Source organism: Myripristis murdjan, chromosome 18 (assembly GCF_902150065.1).
Source record: "Myripristis murdjan chromosome 18, fMyrMur1.1, whole genome shotgun sequence".
Taxonomy (NCBI): domain Eukaryota; kingdom Metazoa; phylum Chordata; class Actinopteri; order Holocentriformes; family Holocentridae; genus Myripristis; species Myripristis murdjan.
The window spans coordinates 25,615,682-25,633,580 of NC_043997.1; the positions used below are offsets into that span (position 1 = coordinate 25,615,682).

The 17,899-nt window shown below is 42.3% G+C and overlaps 2 protein-coding genes across 3 annotated transcripts in view; both read left to right on the plus strand.

Moving 5' to 3' along the window:
* Window positions 1-8,682, plus strand: part of fxr2 (FMR1 autosomal homolog 2) — a 17,689-nt gene extending 9,007 nt beyond the window's left edge. The window contains exons 5-17 of one of the 2 annotated variants that reach the window (XM_030075912.1): window positions 582-730; window positions 1,428-1,521; window positions 2,302-2,418; window positions 2,507-2,677; window positions 3,036-3,114; window positions 3,293-3,450; window positions 3,909-3,995; window positions 5,389-5,608; window positions 5,715-5,891; window positions 6,342-6,539; window positions 6,804-6,911; window positions 7,706-7,794; window positions 7,885-8,682. In XM_030075912.1, the coding sequence (XP_029931772.1) occupies window positions 582-730; window positions 1,428-1,521; window positions 2,302-2,418; window positions 2,507-2,677; window positions 3,036-3,114; window positions 3,293-3,450; window positions 3,909-3,995; window positions 5,389-5,608; window positions 5,715-5,891; window positions 6,342-6,539; window positions 6,804-6,911; window positions 7,706-7,794; window positions 7,885-7,995 (1,758 nt within the window). In that variant the 3' untranslated portion in view covers window positions 7,996-8,682. The remainder of the gene's footprint in view (window positions 1-581; window positions 731-1,427; window positions 1,522-2,301; window positions 2,419-2,506; window positions 2,678-3,035; window positions 3,115-3,292; window positions 3,451-3,908; window positions 3,996-5,388; window positions 5,609-5,714; window positions 5,892-6,341; window positions 6,540-6,803; window positions 6,912-7,705; window positions 7,795-7,884) is intronic. The other variant, XM_030075913.1, reaches the window with a different exon arrangement.
* A 6,839-nt stretch (window positions 8,683-15,521) lies between these two features.
* On the plus strand, window positions 15,522-16,773 carry LOC115376284 (cornifelin homolog A-like). Its single transcript, XM_030075775.1, has 3 exons — window positions 15,522-15,648; window positions 16,281-16,441; window positions 16,549-16,773. Exons 1-3 carry the CDS (start codon window positions 15,522-15,524, stop codon window positions 16,771-16,773), a joined length of 513 nt encoding a protein of 170 aa, XP_029931635.1.
* The last annotated feature ends 1,126 nt before the right edge of the window (window positions 16,774-17,899 follow it).

Sequence of the window (17,899 nt, forward strand, 5' to 3'; positions counted from 1 at the left end):
GGCAGCCTTGCAGTGCTCCTGTGCCATGGGAGCTGCTGCTGGTGTAGTGCTGTTATTTGGAGCACCGTGATAAGGGCCTGCAGGAATGTCTAGCATTGACTGATGGCTTTAATTCTGCCCTTTGAGCATGGAGTGTGCCGTGTTCATCTCACTGCCTCACTCTCTCAGCCTGGCTCTTGCTTTTACATGTTTTTTCCATCTTTCTTTTCCTCTCGCTCTGCTGTGCTTTGGTTCTCTCTTTACATTTTCTGTGAAATCAGATGAAACTCAGAAATGAGTATTGCCTCATTAATCAAATGAATGAAGCTGTAGAATAAATACATTTTTCAAGCAAAATATCATTTTGATCAACTTTAGGAGGGACACCCATGAATTTTTAATTTGACAACTAAATCATTGTTATCTTTGGGATTGAATGTATGTGGTTTGTTATTCAGCTTGGCAGCTTTATTAACACAATAGTGTTTCTTTAGTAATATTTCGCATCAGCTCACTAAGCTGTTGAACTTCAAATTGTTTAGCTGCACTTTTGTCATCTCTAGCTACACTGGTGAGAACCATTGTCTCATTCAACTTTTCAGTTCTACGTGATTGAATATGCAGCATGCGACGCCACATACAATGAGATCGTCACATCGGAGCGCATCCGGCCCCTCAACCCCAACAGCCCCTCCTCTCGAAACTCCTTCCACAAGGTCCCCATCCCTGTCCCAGAAGACCTGAGAGACATGTAAGTGTCCAGCTCTTGAATTTACCTGTAACACCAACACTGCACTATTCTTTTAATATCTGAGTCATGTCATGAAGATCCTCACAGTGACTTGAAAAGGGTCTGAGTTTGAAAAAAGATGTGTCCTATCTGTGATATCATAAAAATATTTGTTTCTTAACAAAATATAAGGTGAAGTAATTCTAGTATGTTTTAGGGTTTTAGGGTTTTAAGCATATTTTGATGATTATCGGGATAATGTTGTCAATGACACTTATTTTAGCCAGGATAATTGTGAAATTAAATTTTCATATTATCTATGCTTACCTGCAATTCAGGGATGCAAGACACTTTTGGTGGTGTTCCCTGTGTTGACAGGCCAGAATTGAATAGATGAGTTGAAGCTGGGAGCTGCATCAAATGGTTTTAATACACTTTCAAAAGCCTATAGCCATTGAGAGAAATAAGTATGTATGTTCAGGCTATTGTCTGACACTTCCTGTGTGTTTAGGGCTTTGGGCAGGGCCAGATTAATTTGCAACAAAAGTAAAAACTCTTATCAATTGAGGTGTTTTAATGGATGATTATTTGTTTGAACAGGTTCCCTTCAGTGTTTAGCTGTCACCTTACAGTCTCAGTGAGCGGCTGTTATAATGACCAGTAGCTGCCAAGTGAATAATGACGCTGATTCTCATGTGGGTTGTTTTGTTATCAACAGCTGTGCAAATGACAACATTCACAAAGACTTCAGGAAAGCCATCGGAGCCAACTGCATCTTCTACAGTGCCCAGTCACATGAACTCATTGTGCTGGTTAGTACGCCGCAAAGTGTCATTTAAACAGAACATCAACCCATGCATTAATCATCAAGATGGCCTGATTCTAAAATCTTATGTTCATAATTTTAATAAATTCTGTGGTGCTTATTAATCACTATATAAAAATATATGGGGTTAGGCCTATTCCCTTCACATTTGAAAGGCACAGGCTTTAAGCAGGTAGCATGAGGGTCATTTCAGTTTAAAGATCAAACCTCAATCAGTTGGGTGAGGTATCTTCCAGAGTCTCATTTTTTCTAAGTTTTTCCTAAAGCAAGAATCTGCATTTTTCGGCTTCACTGATTATAATTTGACATAATTAGGGTAAAAAAAAAAAAAAAACATTTTTTTTAATTCATAGTTTTAATTGTCCCATGACATAAAGATAGTCTTGGTTGAATGGGTGAATTATGAGGAGGGATATCAGGATGTCTCAGTAGCCTAGGATGCATACCAGATATAGATGGTATTGGTGGGTTTGATTCCAGCTCATGTGGCATATCACATTTCCCCCTCCTTAACCTCACTAGTTGTTTTTTTCAATTAGCAAAACAGAACAGAGTCCACAGTGAAGCGTGAGCTCAGAATTGGCCTCCTGGTCGATGATCAATTAGGATTTGTGTCTTTTTGGATCAGTGCTTTGGAAGATAATTGCTAATATACACAAACATTGATTGAATGATCCATGGTTATAGGAAGAATAATTCTATTTTTGGATGAGGTTGTCTTTTTAAAACTCTAACTTGAGCTTTGTTTCCTTTCACATCCTTGCAGTCTACAAATGAAACAACAGTAAAGCGTGCAGCTCTTCTGAGTGACATGCACTTCCGCAGCATCCGTACCAAGCTCATGCTAATGTCCCGCAACGAAGAAGCCACCAAACATCTGGAGGTAAACACGCTCAACCACACCTTGTCAGACACACAAAATAAATGATGTTACACATTTGCACACGTAGTAACCACATGTTTCCTCCCAGACAAGTAAGCAGTTGGCATCAGCGTACCAGGAGGAGGTGAGGGTGAGGGAGGATCTGATGGGCCTCGCCATCGGCTCCCACGGCGCCAACATCCAGCAGGCGAGGAAGGTGCCTGGTGTCACGGCCATTGAACTGGAGGAGGAGAGCTGTACCTTCAGGATCTACGGAGAGGTACGCTGCATTTAGCAGAAAGGGCTGTATTGGTGGAGAATTACTTCCTGTGTCTTTGGGGTGAGAAAATTCATGGAATTGGTAGTTTATCACTGTTTATGTGTGACTGCATGTTTAGGTTCTGTTTTTACTTTCTCTTGCGTATCTGCATTGATGTTTTTTTTTTATTACTGAGTTTTTTGTCCTTGTTTTAATTTGTCTCATGGTTAATTTATTCTGGGTTCTTTGTTAATCTTAATATTAACATTTCATCTCTTCATTTTGTTAGGAGCTACGCCCTCTGCATGAGAGGTGTTCAACAAATCAGTTTTATTACTATAATACAGACCAAGTCTGATGTTTTTGTGTTTCATTACAGACCCCAGAGGCGGTGAAGCAAGCCAGAGTGTATCTTGAGTTCAAGGAGGACTACTTCCAGGTACCCAGGAACCTTGTAGGTGAGTTGGCAACATATAATGTGGCCAAGGGGGCTCATTTTGTAAATTATGGCATTGCACTTTTGGCAACATGTTTTTTTGTTTTTTGTTTTTTTTTTTAAATTACTGCAAATATAGTTACCTTAATTATAGCCATGACACATATGTTTGCAACGTAGTTTTTGAATGTTTTTAACAGGCAAAGTCATCGGCAAGAACGGCAAAGTCATTCAAGAGATCGTGGATAAGTCGGGTGTGGTTCGCGTGCGGATCGAGGGAGACAACGACAAAAAGCTTCCCCGGGAGGAGGTAGGCAGGCAGGGGGCTGGCAGGGACGAGTCTGCCAGCAGGAAGGAGGTGAATGGACCGCTCAGCTGGTCTCACAGTTGCCCCCCACACACACAATGAACCAATCCAACTGTAGCAGGGTGTAGATGTCCTCTGTGCTGTCTGCTTCGACATTGTTCCTTTCTGCTGCCTTGGCTGTGTTTTTGTTTCGTCACTAGCTATTGATGTTTCTATTGCTTTCGGCGCACACACTTTATACAGTATATGTCAGTTATATATGGGGGTGGTGGGTGACATTGTGTATATAAGGGGTTTATTTTCTTTGTTGAGAATGCCTTCTCTAATTTTAAGCATGCCAATGGTTCCACAAATATTTAATTCACCACTTAAATTTTTCCCTCTGAGTAGTCTTTAACTATATAGAAATCAGTGGTTTGTCCCTGCGGAACAGGGTTCAGTATCTAATAATGACAACCCTTTGTGATAAAACATATGCTCATTCCTTGTCTCTTTTCCTGTTTTGTCAGGGCATGGTCCCCTTTGTGTTCGTGGGAACTAAAGAAAACATCAGCAACGCTCAGGCGCTGTTGGAGTACCATGTGGCCTATCTACAGGTCAGTCTATCTACCACTGGCTGCCAGTAGATGGCAGCACAACTTTTGCCTCTGCTTCTGCCACTCAAAAACATCTCAGTCGCAGCTTTACAACATTTCTATCGTGCATCCATTGCAGCTGTTTTCAGTTTGAAGTGCTTGAAGTCAAATATTTGTGTAGCGTATCTGGACGCTTAGCAGAGGAAGACTTTTGCCAGGAGGGCAGCTCTGTTGGCTGATAGGGATAAGAACGTGGTGCTAGTGTGTCAGATCATTTCAGATGGGTCACCTGTCTCCCTCCTTCTGCCCAGCACCACGTGTGAAAAGCTGCTGAGAGTGCCTCATTTTATCCTTACCCCATGTGCTTTTATAAATAGTGCCCTCTCTGTGGGCTCAGGGTGAAGGGGACGCTGGAGTTTAGATTACCAGCTATCTGGACCCTCAGCATCTAAAAATAACACTAGACCCCCACCATGCCTCTGCTCCTTCACACCCCTCTCTGCACCTCCCTAAAAGTTCAGCTGTTGTTGGTGGAGGCAGCTGTCACACTCTGAAGTTAGTGCCCCCCACCCTCCCCCATCTACTTCAGCCGCCACTAAACCACCGTAGGAACTGCTGTCAGTGCACTTCAGCCTGGCCCTTTGACACCACAGCCACCCCCTCCTGCCACCTGATAATCCATGTGGCTTTGCCGCAAAAAAAAAAAAAAAAATTAAAAATAAAAAAAGCTCAACATTTTTTTTTCCAATTCTTTTCAAGACCTCTCACAAGTATGTTCATCAAACATGACAAACCAGAAAACCAGTCCTGTGACTGGTGATTGTTTATGGTCACATGGTAACTAGTTGCACACTTTAGGCAAGAAAAATATCAGGGTTTGTCAAAGGAATCCCCAAGAAATGAGCAAACATGTATTCTTAATATACATTGTGTGGTAAAGAATTTGGTTAAAAAAAAAAAAAAAAAAAAATGGTGAATGCCACCTAATTCTCAAAAGAAAATAACTGTCTCAGGAGTTCAGGACAACTCTTTTACCCCATCATAACCCAAAATATGAGAACATTTCACCATTCATTCATCCATTGTTTAAGTTTTTGTGTACATTGATGCCAAAATGTTAGATCTCAAGAAAGGTATTTAAAAATGTTCCATTAATTTTGTCGGTTATTCATTTTGGCATAAACCTGAGCGGTATTATCCTTCCTCAGCCTTAATATTCGAAAATAAAGGGGTTCCCTCCCATTTGAAACTTTATGTACCTTTAAATCAGCAAAAATCAGATCTTTATCATGAAGACTATGCAAATCATAGTTTTTTTTTTCACCACTATTATATCTTCATGTCAACAATAAAATCTCTTGGCTCCTAGCTACACCTGTTCCAAACACAATGTGTCTCTGTTCCTGTCCTGTAGGAAGTGGAGCAGCTTCGCCTAGAGCGCCTCCAGATTGATGAGCAGCTTCGTCAGATTGGGGTGGGGTACCGTGCCCCCCCTAGTCGAAGTGGGGGCCCCGGTGCCGACCGGGAGAAAGGCTACCTGACAGACGAAAGCAGCAACTCACTCCACACCTCTCGCACCTATGGGGGCCGTGGCAGAGGACGCAGGGCTTCCAACAGCCAGTATTCTGGATATGGTGAGAAAGGGGTATTTGTGTTGCTCCAAAAGTATTCATGGATGAATGAATGAATAAACAAATAAATACCTCTTCTTACTGTTTGCATCTCTATTTCCCGCTCCAGGCACAAATTCTGAGCTGTCTAACGCCTCTGAGTCTGAGGATGTTGAGCGAGACCAGCGGCCACGTGGTGTTGGCGGAGATGAGAGGGGCTCTCGGCGGGGTGGCAGGGGCCGAGGCTCCAACACAGGACGAGGCCGTGGAGGGCCAGCGTCCAGGCCTTCCAACTCTATCAGCTCAGGTAGTCAAAGCCCATGCTCACTTTAAGCTCAGTAAAGACGGGTAGCCTGGTGTTTCACAGCTCAGTTTAATTATCCTAATTAGATTAGGTTAATCATTTAAACACTATTTGATAAATTGGGTCAAGACTGAATGTGTTTTTGTAGTTTGAATGCAGGTAATCCAACTTTAAAATCATAATTCATCTAGTTGATGTAATTTATGATACTCACCTCCATCCCGTATCCCTCCTGGTGAATTAAACGGCTGTGTCTTGTCTCAGTTACCATGCCTTTAGTAGCATTAACTCATGAGGATAAATTAACTTGGTTTGGTACACCCACATTTGATCTTTTAGCAATGTTGAGATTTAATAAAACGTATATGTCTATAGAAAAGGCAATCTTCATCAAACACAGCTCTATGGTGAGGTTTAGTCTCCAGTGCTAATTATTTTTTGTTTCATCTCCAGTGCTGAGAGACCCAGACAGCAACCCGTACTCCCTTCTGGAGGGTGAGGGGGAGCTGGCGGACACAGACATGAGCGAGGGCATGGGAGGAGGAGACCGTCGGAGACGCTCCCGACGTCGCCGCAACGACCAGGAGCCCAGCGTAATGGACGCTGCCGCAGAGTCAGACAGCCAAGCTGGCCCCAACGAAAACGGACTAGGTTAGGGCATTTTGTGTCCCAGTCTAGTTTTTGCTGTGAATGACTTGTTTGGGTGGTGGGATGGGGGGTTTGAATGCTGTCATGGTTTATAATAGAGATGCATCCACACTACTTTTTGAATAGTTGCATCCCTAGTTTGAGTTTGATCTGAGCTCATAACTGAAGGCTGCAGATGATACAAAGCCGGAGCTGTTTGTGGAAACAGCATGGTGTTCACCTAGTGGTCACTCCTCACTGACCTGTATTCTTTCATCTGACTGCCAGATGAGGAAGGCCGACCTCAGCGCCGCAACAGAAGCCGTCGCCGCCGTAACCGTGGCAACCGCCCAGAAGGAGGCTCAGCCAGCCGTGACAGACAGCCAGGTGACAGTGGTAAGTCACCGTGTTTTCTGAGTGAACCCTGTTCCCTGTCAGAATTAACCTGCATCATTTCTATTTTAAATCTGTTATGTAGTCGACAGAAAATATCTTCTTATTTGGCTGCTCCTGGCTTACTACATTAGTGTGGGTGGGCTTCCTTTAGGGGATACCATGGCTTTTTGAATTGGTTCTTCCTCACCAGATACTTGTCACAGTGATGAATTGAGCTAGTTGTGCCCCTAGTTGTTGTGAGGAATGCTGTTAGCAATTTTATGAAAACTGCAGGATCAAAGCAGAAGCTTTGTGTGTCATGAGGAAAGACCTCAAAATGTGTGTTTGTATTTTGCTAGACAAAGTAATTGCATTGATTGCATTTATTTGGTAAATGTGTAAATATATGAAAACACAAAATTAAAGCTACAATGTGCAGCTTTTCTTCTTGAGACCAAAACTTTTAACCATGCTCAGTTGGCCAAGTTATCACCTTACAACTTGTCACGCATTTTGACCGGCATCTGGCTTGAGGCTTGAGGCTGTTGTGGTTATGACGTCCCTGCTAACTACCTCCCTCCTACCTCAGCACAAGGCTGAATATACAGTACTTAGTGTATATGTCCCTGATACCTGTTGCAAATGCAAGAAGTCGCATATTGCAGCTTTAAAATGAAAGACAAAATATCCACAATCCAAGAATTTTATATTATATGCTCCCAATTTTGTCTGCAGTGTACATAGTTTTTAGCAGTGGGTTTTAGCTCCCTAACTGTTTTCTTAGCTAACAGCTTTCAATGTTTTATTTTTTCCAGTGACCGTTGCTGACTACATATCCCGTGCTGAGTCCCAGAGCAGACAGAACCTGCCACAGAAAGAAAACCACGCTGGCCCTGAGCCCAAGGTACGCCTGAGAACACACAGCTTGGATTTCAGTAACCCAAGTCCGATTGCAGAATTATTCTCACCTATTTGTACCGTCTTCCCCACCCAGGAGAACGGGACCAGCACCCAGAAGGACGAGCGAACGCCCTCCAAGCGCTCCCCCAGCAATGGCATGGCCTCTGCCAGCGAGACCCTGACCTTGGTCAATGGGGTTTCGTAAAGAAACGGTCCTGCCCTTCGCGACCCCACGTCTAGAGCAAGACTTCATGGCAAACTCTGTCCCTGCTTGCATTAACTTAAACCTTAAACAGATGAGTGAAAAATACCTGACAAAATACCTGAATTCATACTATGAGAGTGAAAAAGTACAAAAAAACGACAACCGCATCTACTTAAAAACACACGTTAACGGTGTATGCTATCCTATCTATCAGTACTTAGTGCTTATTTAAAAAAAAAAAAAACAACTAGCTTGCCAAAAAAGAGCTGGTGGATGTGACTTGATTTTCAAAGAAATACTGAAACACGAGAAACAGGACGAGACTTTTTTGTGTTTTGTTTTTGAAACTGTTGTCTTTATTTTTGTCTTTTTTTGTGTTTGTTTTGTTCGTCGTTTATCACTGGTTTGGACTCGGCAGTCGCTCTCTCAACTGAAACAGACGCGTCTCTTAACAGTGTTAAAGTTACAGACAGGAGAGGTGGTGACGTTAGCTGTAGGGAGGGAGGTGCGGGCGGACAGTCCAGTAGCTTCTGCGACGCGACGTTCACACCCTGAACCTGGGAGCGGAGGTAGACAGATTGGAATATTGACAGACATTGTGCCTTGAATTTGAAAAAAAAAAAAAAAAAAAAAAAAAAACACTTGAGTTTTTCCATTAAGTTTGTTTTTGTTTAACGAGAAAGAAAAGAATGAGGGGTCTTTTTTTCCTTTTTGTTCCAAGGAGAGAACAGACCTGTGAGGGAGTGATGAGTAGACGAGTGCAGAGGGGATGCAGTGACACAGAGAGACTGGACAGAGAAGAAGTAGTCTGGTGCCAAACAAGAAATTCAAGGCGCTTGTCCTCAGTAACAGAGTGGACAGCATAGGGGTCAATGCGCATGTGTGTGTGTGTATGTATGTGTGTGCATATGTACACGTGTGTGTGTGTGTGTGTGTGTATGTGTGCGCGCACAGTTGAGATATTTGGCAACCACAAAACTAAACAAGGGAGGGTGAGGTAACAAAATGTAACGTAGCCCTGGGCGGGTCACAAGGTGAGGCGTCTCTACCAGACAGACAGGCCCGTCACTTCCGCCTCTCTTGGTCTCCAGGGGGTCCGGGGCGGCGCCCACGCAGCCTTGTAGACAGGACAGACCGAGACGAGACTTGAAATACGAATTTAGACTTACAAAAGAGAACTTATACCGTGCCTCTTTCTCCGTGTCGGAGGAGGCGGCAGTGCTAGCTTCCAGCCACACTAGTGTCTTGACAACCACTGCAGCGCGCGGCTCCGGACGCACACAAGGGCGACCACCTTCTGGACGGGCGCTGCCGGCGGGTGGGCCAGGAGACTGCAGACTGTGGGAATCGGCACAGCTTCAGATGAGAGGAGAGCCATACACGCACATGACACACAGACCCACACTTACAGGTACACACACGGGACGTACACGTCGCGCGGTTGACGCAACAGCACGCGGCTGCGAGTCAGTTGCAAGATGCGGGGGGGGGCGTGGTCGCCCGCGTGGCGCGAAGCAGGCGGCCGCAACGGGGAATTTAAAGCAAGCGAGGTGGCTGTCTTGTACCTGGCAGTTTGGGTTGGCAAATGGAGTAAGAGAGGGACTCAAAACCTCAAGTGGCTCTCGGCTCATGTTGTTACTGTTGTCTTGGTTACCGCTCTCAACTTTTTTTGTTGTTATTTCCACATCATAGAAAATATTAAATAAAAAATGGAAGTGAAATCAACCTCTCCTCTGGAAATGAACTTTGATTTCTCTGTCTTGTGAGTTTGCAGTCTATTTTTCTAACCTGCATGGTGTTAGTTTGAGTAGTAGGTGGTGCCTGTCCTGTGCATGAGGAAGGGTGTTATTAATCTGACTTACAAAGCCATTGTTTCAGTCACTAGAATTGCTGCTAATGTACACATTGAATGTCCAACCTAGAAACTCTACCTTGAAGAGAAAACTTTATTTGTGACATTTCCCCGCTCATATGCCCAAGATGTCCTAGTTTTTATCAGTGGATATGAGCCAGTAAGGGGCCCATCCTTTTGCTCATTAGTACAGGAATCACAAGTATTGAATACGGAGGGGGGGGGGGGGAGGGGTGGGCAACACGGTGCATGACAAACAAGTGTCCACATGACCAAAGGTTTTGAGAGACAGATGAATGAGTGTGGTTGAATCACGACGACCCAGATGCTGCTGTAATCCATTTCTGCTCACGTGTATGTTGTGTTTTTAGTCCGAGTATGAACGAGCACTTGAGTATTTGTACCTCGGTTCAGTTGCATGTGTGTGAGAGGAAGACGGAGCCCTATCTCGGATGTTTGTGTTGACCTCTATACCTCACTGTGTATGTGTGAGTACTGTATTCCCTCATGTATCTGTGCCCCCCTCATGTCCTGTTGAGACTGCTGGCCACTGTGTGCGCGGATGTGCGGGTGTGTGTGTGTGTGTGTGTCTGTGTGTATGCTAGTTGTACAGTCAACTCCTCACTATCAGATTTTGTCTCTGGTTTTCTCACTCATGTTCTGATGGCAATAAAGGACTTTTCATTGTTTGGTATACATTTTTCTGTATAAAGTTTGTCCTTCTTGGTAATGACAGCCATAGGGCGCACCAGCCTGAGATCACAGAAGAGATCACGGACAGTGGACAAAAATAATCCAGTTGGACACTGATTATGTAAAAGATCAAGTAAAAATAGGTTTTATAATCAAGATGCTTATTAATATGCATTCTCTGGGGATCAATACAGTATTACTGTACTCTTTGAAACACTAGATGGGACCATTTATCTCACAAGCTTAACTTTATGCAAAGCTAATTTTGAGTTGGACCTGGAAACATCATTACACTTCAGCTTATTATTTTGATAGCTGATGACTTAAGACAATAGTTTAATGTGGAAAACTTTGGATGCATAATTCCAGGCCTTTACAAAGTGCTTTGCTGATTTCTGCATGTAGCCTTTTAAGCTGCACTTTACCCGGAAAACTGACCAACTATATATTCGGATGTACAGGACCTAAGGAAAAAGAAAATACACTGCACTGCTCTCTAGGGGTTGAGACTTTGAGGGCATGTTTGTGTTTGTGGCCACGCCCACTAAGTGACATCACAGCAGGTCGTTTGCCATGGGGCTCACAACTCATTCCATCATTCATTCAGTTCAGTTCACTTCAGTTCAATTTGATTTGTACTGCATCCAGTCATACCAGAACTTCTCTCAAAGTGCTTTACAGAGAGCCAACAGATTTTGGCTCATCCCATGAAACAAAATCTCCCCTGTAACCAAGCACTTGTCGACAATGGCAATGAAAAAAAAAAAAACCAAAAAAAAACCTTGTAACGGGAAAAAACCTCGAGCAACCATCTACCTCAACTGGTTGGGCTGAGCGTGAGAGAGAAAGAGAGCAGGAGGACAGAGTGCAATGCAGAATATGGTAAAAAGCAAGATCCACATAGAGATGTATAGAAATATTATAGTAATAATATAAACATTTGCTGGCATTTTTGAGACTTTTGGATCTATAAGGAGATGGTCTGAATGAATGAATGGGCTTTTCCTTATTTCTTTAACACACATTCCTAACAACTAAGTGGTCAGCCAACTATGATGGCCCTCTATTCTCTATGGAAAAAGAAAAAAGTAGATTACTGCAATTGCATAACAGATCTGCAAATACACACAAATGTGTTTTCTGTTGGGATCTGGAAATATGCACCGTGATCTGCAAGTGTGTGATTGGATTTGGAAATGTATAATCACATCTGCAAATGTGTGCAGAGATTTGTTTGCAGACTTATATGCACTGAGTAAATCTAATGAGTCGCTCATGCTCCATCTAACTCCGTTCCAAAGTCCTGACGCATCTGCAAATTACCATCAAGCCATTTGTGACATTTTCAGAGCACGTTTACAGATCTCAGTACACAGAACTGATGGCACCTATTACAATTGAGTCCTGATTTTATTTCCATAACTCTCAGCACTTTTAATAATTAAAATGTAAATTTGTAAACTTGTAAATTCATCAGGAAAGCCAGAGGAAGGAGAGGTAATAATGATGTGGGCTGGACAGCAGCAGCAGAATTCAGCGTGTAAACATGCAGATAAAATGATTCACGTTTCAAACACCAGCTTAAATCAGACTAGGACAGAGATGATGATATGAAAACTCCATATTTGGGCTCCTGTTGGTCTGTTGACACCTGATGAACAACACCTGCCATGACATCACTGGGTGGGTGTGGCCTGGCCCAGGACAATGCAGCAGAGGGTTTTGGCAACATTTGATATTGCAATTGCAGTGAGATGTGTGATATTAGTTTGAGTGTTTTGCATCAAAATTCTTTTTAAAATTCTCTCTTTTTTTTCCATGTCTGGAGAGCATGATTGTGGTGTTCAGGTATTCCTCTGTGGCTGCACAGCACTTCATTTGTAATGCTACACTGTCCCATTTTACCTTCATCAAAAAGCTTGAGATTTGGATATTGCACCTATTCATGTTGTGATTTTGATAGTTTCCATTAATTGATTCAAGATTCAAGATTCATGTTGTGATTTTAATAGTTTCCATTAATTGTGCAGCCCCATATCAACCTTTGCAAATACACACATAGGCCCTTCGATCCTAGCAGTTAACATCAAGCACAAAGTCTGGGAAAATGTTCAGAATGTGAATTAATATGTTTTTTTTTTTGTTCGTTTGTTTGTTTGTTTTTTTTTAACCCTTACCCTAACCCAGTTTTCAATACAGTTAAATGAAACAAGACTGGAGTTCACATTTAAAAATGGCCACTTTTGTGACCATTCAGCCCACAGTTGATTTCACTCACATTTATTGCAGCTGATTTATTCGTCATGCACTTAATTCTAACAGGCACCCTCAAGAAATCTTTATTTATATTAACACTTTCTCTTAATTTATTGCCACAGTCAATAGCAGATTCATTAGATTTCTTTCAGAAACATGGGTAGAAAGGCAATGAGCAGCTTAAGTAGAAATTACCCCAAAATGAGCAAAGATTTAGAAAGAAAAAAAACAAACAAACAGAAAAGACGTAAAATGAAGCAATCAAAAATTCCTGAAATTAAAAAAAAAAAAAAGATGAGTGAATGTGTGTACATGTATGTTAGCTGTGTGTGTGTGTGTGTGTGTGTGAGAGAGAGAGAGAGTGTGTAAGCCCAGCCTACTGGAATCTACCATCCTGTGTCTCCCTCTCCTGGACATGTACTGTTACATCAGTCACATCCTCCTATTCAAACAAGTGGTTTTAATCTTTTCCCAGTGTTTCAAATGGCACAGAGGAGAACGTATCGAAGGGTTTAGCACCACATACAGCAAAAGTATAAATATATTCTTCAGCAAAAATCATGAGGCGAGCACACAGTTTCTCTCTCCAGTTTCTGTTCTATCAGCACACAACAAAAGAGTTCAGTGGGCTTTTTACTCCTGTTCATTGCTTGTCTCTTGCTCCTGACCCAGATCACCTGCTATCACATTTCAGCAGCGCCAGATCTTTTGTTTATACTCCAGAAAGCAAGAATATCTTTCGCTCATGCCACTGGTTTATTGCCAGCAACTCATGTGCTGTATCAAGTCAAGAGCCCGTCCCTACCTCAGCCTCACGTACGCTCAGCAGCAGTGACACATCGAGTCCTGGTTCCTCCCAGAGCCCTGACAGTCCCAGGCTGCTTTCCAGACGGCAAACAGAGGGAGAAGTGGATGCACGTATCTCATTACCACTCCACCGAAGCCGCGTTTGCTGATTTCTTACTCACCTTTTGGCCCTAACCTTACAAGACTTCAGAAATCACCTATTATACCACAAACAGGTATGTTGACGTATACTTGACGTTTGTGTTATTACATTATGTCTTTTTCAACCCTTTGCAATAATTATGGAAGAAAAAGTGGTAACACCTTATTTGGACTATCCAGTGTTAATCAACTTAGTACAACCCTAAACCCTAACTGATACAAGCCTGACTAGTCTATTGACAGTAAGTTGACTACGGGTTGATATGAAGTTAAACATCAAATTTAACTCAACAGTGAGACTCAGCTGATACAAAATTGATACTAAGTTCAATATTAACAACAGATGGTCCAATTTAAGTATGACTGAAGACAATAAATAAGAGGGGTAGTGTTTTATTAATTATATCTCGATCTGCTGCTGTATTTATTGTGGTTTTAGTTTTAGGTCAACTTTGATAAGACTGGAAACAGGACGCTCCAAAAACTCAGTTCTTCATCCATGATTGTTTTTTTAAGAAAATGTTATAATTGGATGGAATATGTATGATGAGGTATAATTGATTAAGGCTCAACTGACAGTTCACATAATGTGAGCAGAACAACTATTAGCAACACTGACATGCCTCCCTTTGAAACTAAATCAGTGATTAAAAACTAATAAAATATTGCCATAGGGAAATACAGTGTGTGTGGTACTCAGGAGTTAGTTCACAATGACGTTGATGTAATATTTAATTCTTTTTCTGAATCTATTTATTTATTGATTATTTCATCTCAGATAATGTTGCTGTAATGTTCCTATGGAATGTAGTTGATACTCAGTTCCTTGTTATGTACCTTACTGTATTTGGTTACTCTTCTGGGATTATCACTGTAACTTTCCTTGAATATTCTTATAATATTCCTATAAAGACTAGATATATAACTCTTCTAAAACTTATTATAGCATTAATATAGTTCATTTTTAGTAAGGGAGGATATACAAGACTTAAGATGTTATAAGAAAACTCACACTTGAAATTAGGATCCAATAGTTCCTTGTACAGCATGGCTCATTTTCAAAATCATTGTGTATTGGTACACACTGTAGTGTTGTCGGGCAGGTTCAGTTTCACATCCTTGGGATTTAATCCCTCAGACCGGGGAGGGGTGTCTCTGTTTTTCTTGAAAAGAAAGCTGGATCCCCAGGGCTGAACACAGGCTCTTCAAAACAAGCAGCCTGCTAGATACCAACAGCATTTACTGTTGTACGCTGCCACAATACACCCTGGACAATGACAGCTCATCCTGTCCCAAATTCTCTGGCTACCAGAGAGATACTACCTGTCTCAAACCTCTGAACCGTAATCAAGCATATTCTGTTTTCATCTCTGCTGTAATATGTGATACTATGTAATGCAGCTACACCTAAAGCTCCGACTCTTGTATTTGCTTTCCTGTCTGAGTAATGAGTTGTTTGCTGATACTGTATTTGCTCTTTCATTGTTTAAAACAGGGATGGGCGACCGTGTGCCATGGAGTGCCGTGCAAATGCAGGTTTTCATTCCAGCCAAACATCACAGCAGCCGATTTGATGATTACCGCCTCAGAAGTCAGTTCTTCATTTTGCTCTGGAAGATGCTCCATCGGTGAAATCGTCTTTGGTTGGAATGAAAACCTGCAGACTCTTGCCTCTCTGTGGCACATGGCCATCTGTTCCTCCACAAAACACCTCCGTATCACTCACTTTTAATCACACAATGCCTGTAGCGTCATCACTCTCTCTCTGTTCACAGATATGGCAGTCCACCCTATGCAAGCACCCGTTGTGACAATTCAGCCGACTGTGTACAGACCCGCTGCCGACCTGAAGACTCAGATGTGGAGCAGCAGCCTCTTCAGCTGCTGTGACGACATGGGCATCTGTGAGCATCTGAGCCAGTCATCATCATCATCATTTTTTTTTTTTTTTTTTTGATCAAAATTTTATTTTCATTTTCAATTTGAATAACAAAGGAAACATGAGTGAATAATACAGAGGCACAGGGAGATAAAATACACAACCAACCATACAAACAAACAAACAAACAAACAAACAAACAAAAGAAATAATAATGAAAATAATTAATTTAAAAAAAAAAAGCGAGGGCATTGAGAAACAATTTAAGAACACAAGGTAGAGAATTAAGAATAAAGCTAACCCATAATTAATAGGGGTGGTTAAAAAAGAAGAAAAAAAAAAAAAAAAAAAAAAGGGACACAACAATAGTGTCTCCTTTCCATTTATTTCCAAACAATTATCCATTTGTAATCGGGAATCATTCCAAATCAAAAATCAATTTTAAATCAAATTGGATACCCGATAATCGGAGTTAAATCATAAAAGTCCCACACCCCTAATAAATAATGTCACTAATGATAAGCCTGAAATAAAAATAAATAAATAAATAAAATAGATAAATAATCATCATCATCATCATGGCATTCCTAGTTTGCGGTCTCATGTGTTTCATGTTCCCACTGTGTGTGTGTGTGTGTGTGTGTGTGTGTCTAACAGGTTGCTTTGGTTTGTGGTGCCCGTGCTGCTTGGCCTGTCAGGTCACTTCAGACTTTGGCGAGTGCCTGTGTTTGCCTCTGCTGGACGGTTTGACCGGAGGCATGATTCCTGCTGCGACTATGGCCCTGAGGAGCACTCTGAGGGAGAGATACCACATACAGGTACATATCAGGCGGCTGGTATCACTGCCACAACACCTTGGATGATATGTGATTGTGTGTGACAGTCAGCAACCGCTCATACTATTGCATCTCCTTCAAACCAACAGGGCTCTATGTTTGACGACTGCTGCATCGCCACTTACTGCTACAGTTGTGCCTGGTGCCAGATGGCCCGGGAGCTGAAGCTTCGAAGACACCCGCTCCTCCTCAACGCCGGCCACAAGGCCAACGTGGAGGTCATGATGAACCCGCCGCCACACGCACCCACTTACGCCGCCCAGCATGTGCACCACACGCCCACCGCCACTGGACTCTACCCGCCTATGCCGTAGCATCTCTAACATGTGACACTTGTGATCTTAAAGTGGAGATGTTAATGATGTAATCCTGTCAAAATTGCTCAGCTGAGTGCTGATAGGTTTGTAGCAACATAACGGAATTACCTAACATAATATTGCTTTCCACAGTGGGTAGTCTACGGCGTAAAATCCCCATGGGTTAGACCCAAGCGTGATCCAGTTGGCTCCTTTGAGACCAAATCAAAGCCATTAAAGCTTAAAGGCCAAGACTTTATGTAGAATTACATAATTCTGTTTTTATCAGCCTAAATCACAGTTTGTGCCAGCAGTGGAGAAGAGAGTTCCATGTACCTTGAATGAGATGCCATAAATGTGCCCCCCAGATTTTCATGGTGTCGGGTATGGATAGCCAAAACTTAAATGTGAAATGTGTTTTGTCTCCTAAAGAGCACCGAGTGACTATTCCATCTGCTGCCTTTCTTATCATCATGTTACAGCATTTCTGAGTTGTTAAGTCTGTATCAGTAAACAGCTGCCTCGTGCCGCTGTTCAGGGATAACATGTAAAATTGGCAATTGCATCATCTGCGCCCTCTAGTGGTGAGAACAGCACAGTTGCCTCTACACCTCAGTTGATGAGTTCAGCTGATGTGGAACTGGGGATTCACTGGGGAAGTCCTTAGGGCAGCTGACTAAAGTCACTGTTATGCTGTTAGTTACTGAGCGGCTACATGTGCTTTAAATATAGGACATGGAAAACACATGGCCCAAGGGGGAAAAGCATGGCCCCGCACGGCCCCGTCATTATGGAGCTTTTCACTGCTGCTCCGTCCCTCCTCATCCACACCACCAAGGAGGGAATAAGGGAAGGAAAAACAAGAACTTGAGGTTAATTGAGAAAGAGATGTTTCAGTGTGCAGACAAAACACTGTTTCATCATGACCTCACACCAAAAGCCAAACAAACCAAGCCAAAAATGAACTTTTAAAGAGTTTTTGATGTTTAATTTGTCATGAACTTAACTTTTATGTATCACTGTAAAAGTGGCATTCTTCTCCTAATTGATAGTCCAATCATCTTACATTTTGGTTGACAGGATTACAGTCGAGACAGGAGAGAGCCATGCAGTTTATGTCCGGGACAGGACAAATCTGTTTGTG

Coding starts and splice junctions, on each gene's coding strand:
- LOC115376284 (XM_030075775.1), top strand. CDS start 15,522: ATGGCAGTCCACCCTATGCAAGCACCCGTTGTGACAATTCAGCCGACT. Junction 15,649..16,280: donor CTGTGACGACATGGGCATCT/GTGAGCATCTGA, acceptor TGTGTCTAACAG/GTTGCTTTGGTTTGTGGTGC. Junction 16,442..16,548: donor GGGAGAGATACCACATACAG/GTACATATCAGG, acceptor TCAAACCAACAG/GGCTCTATGTTTGACGACTG.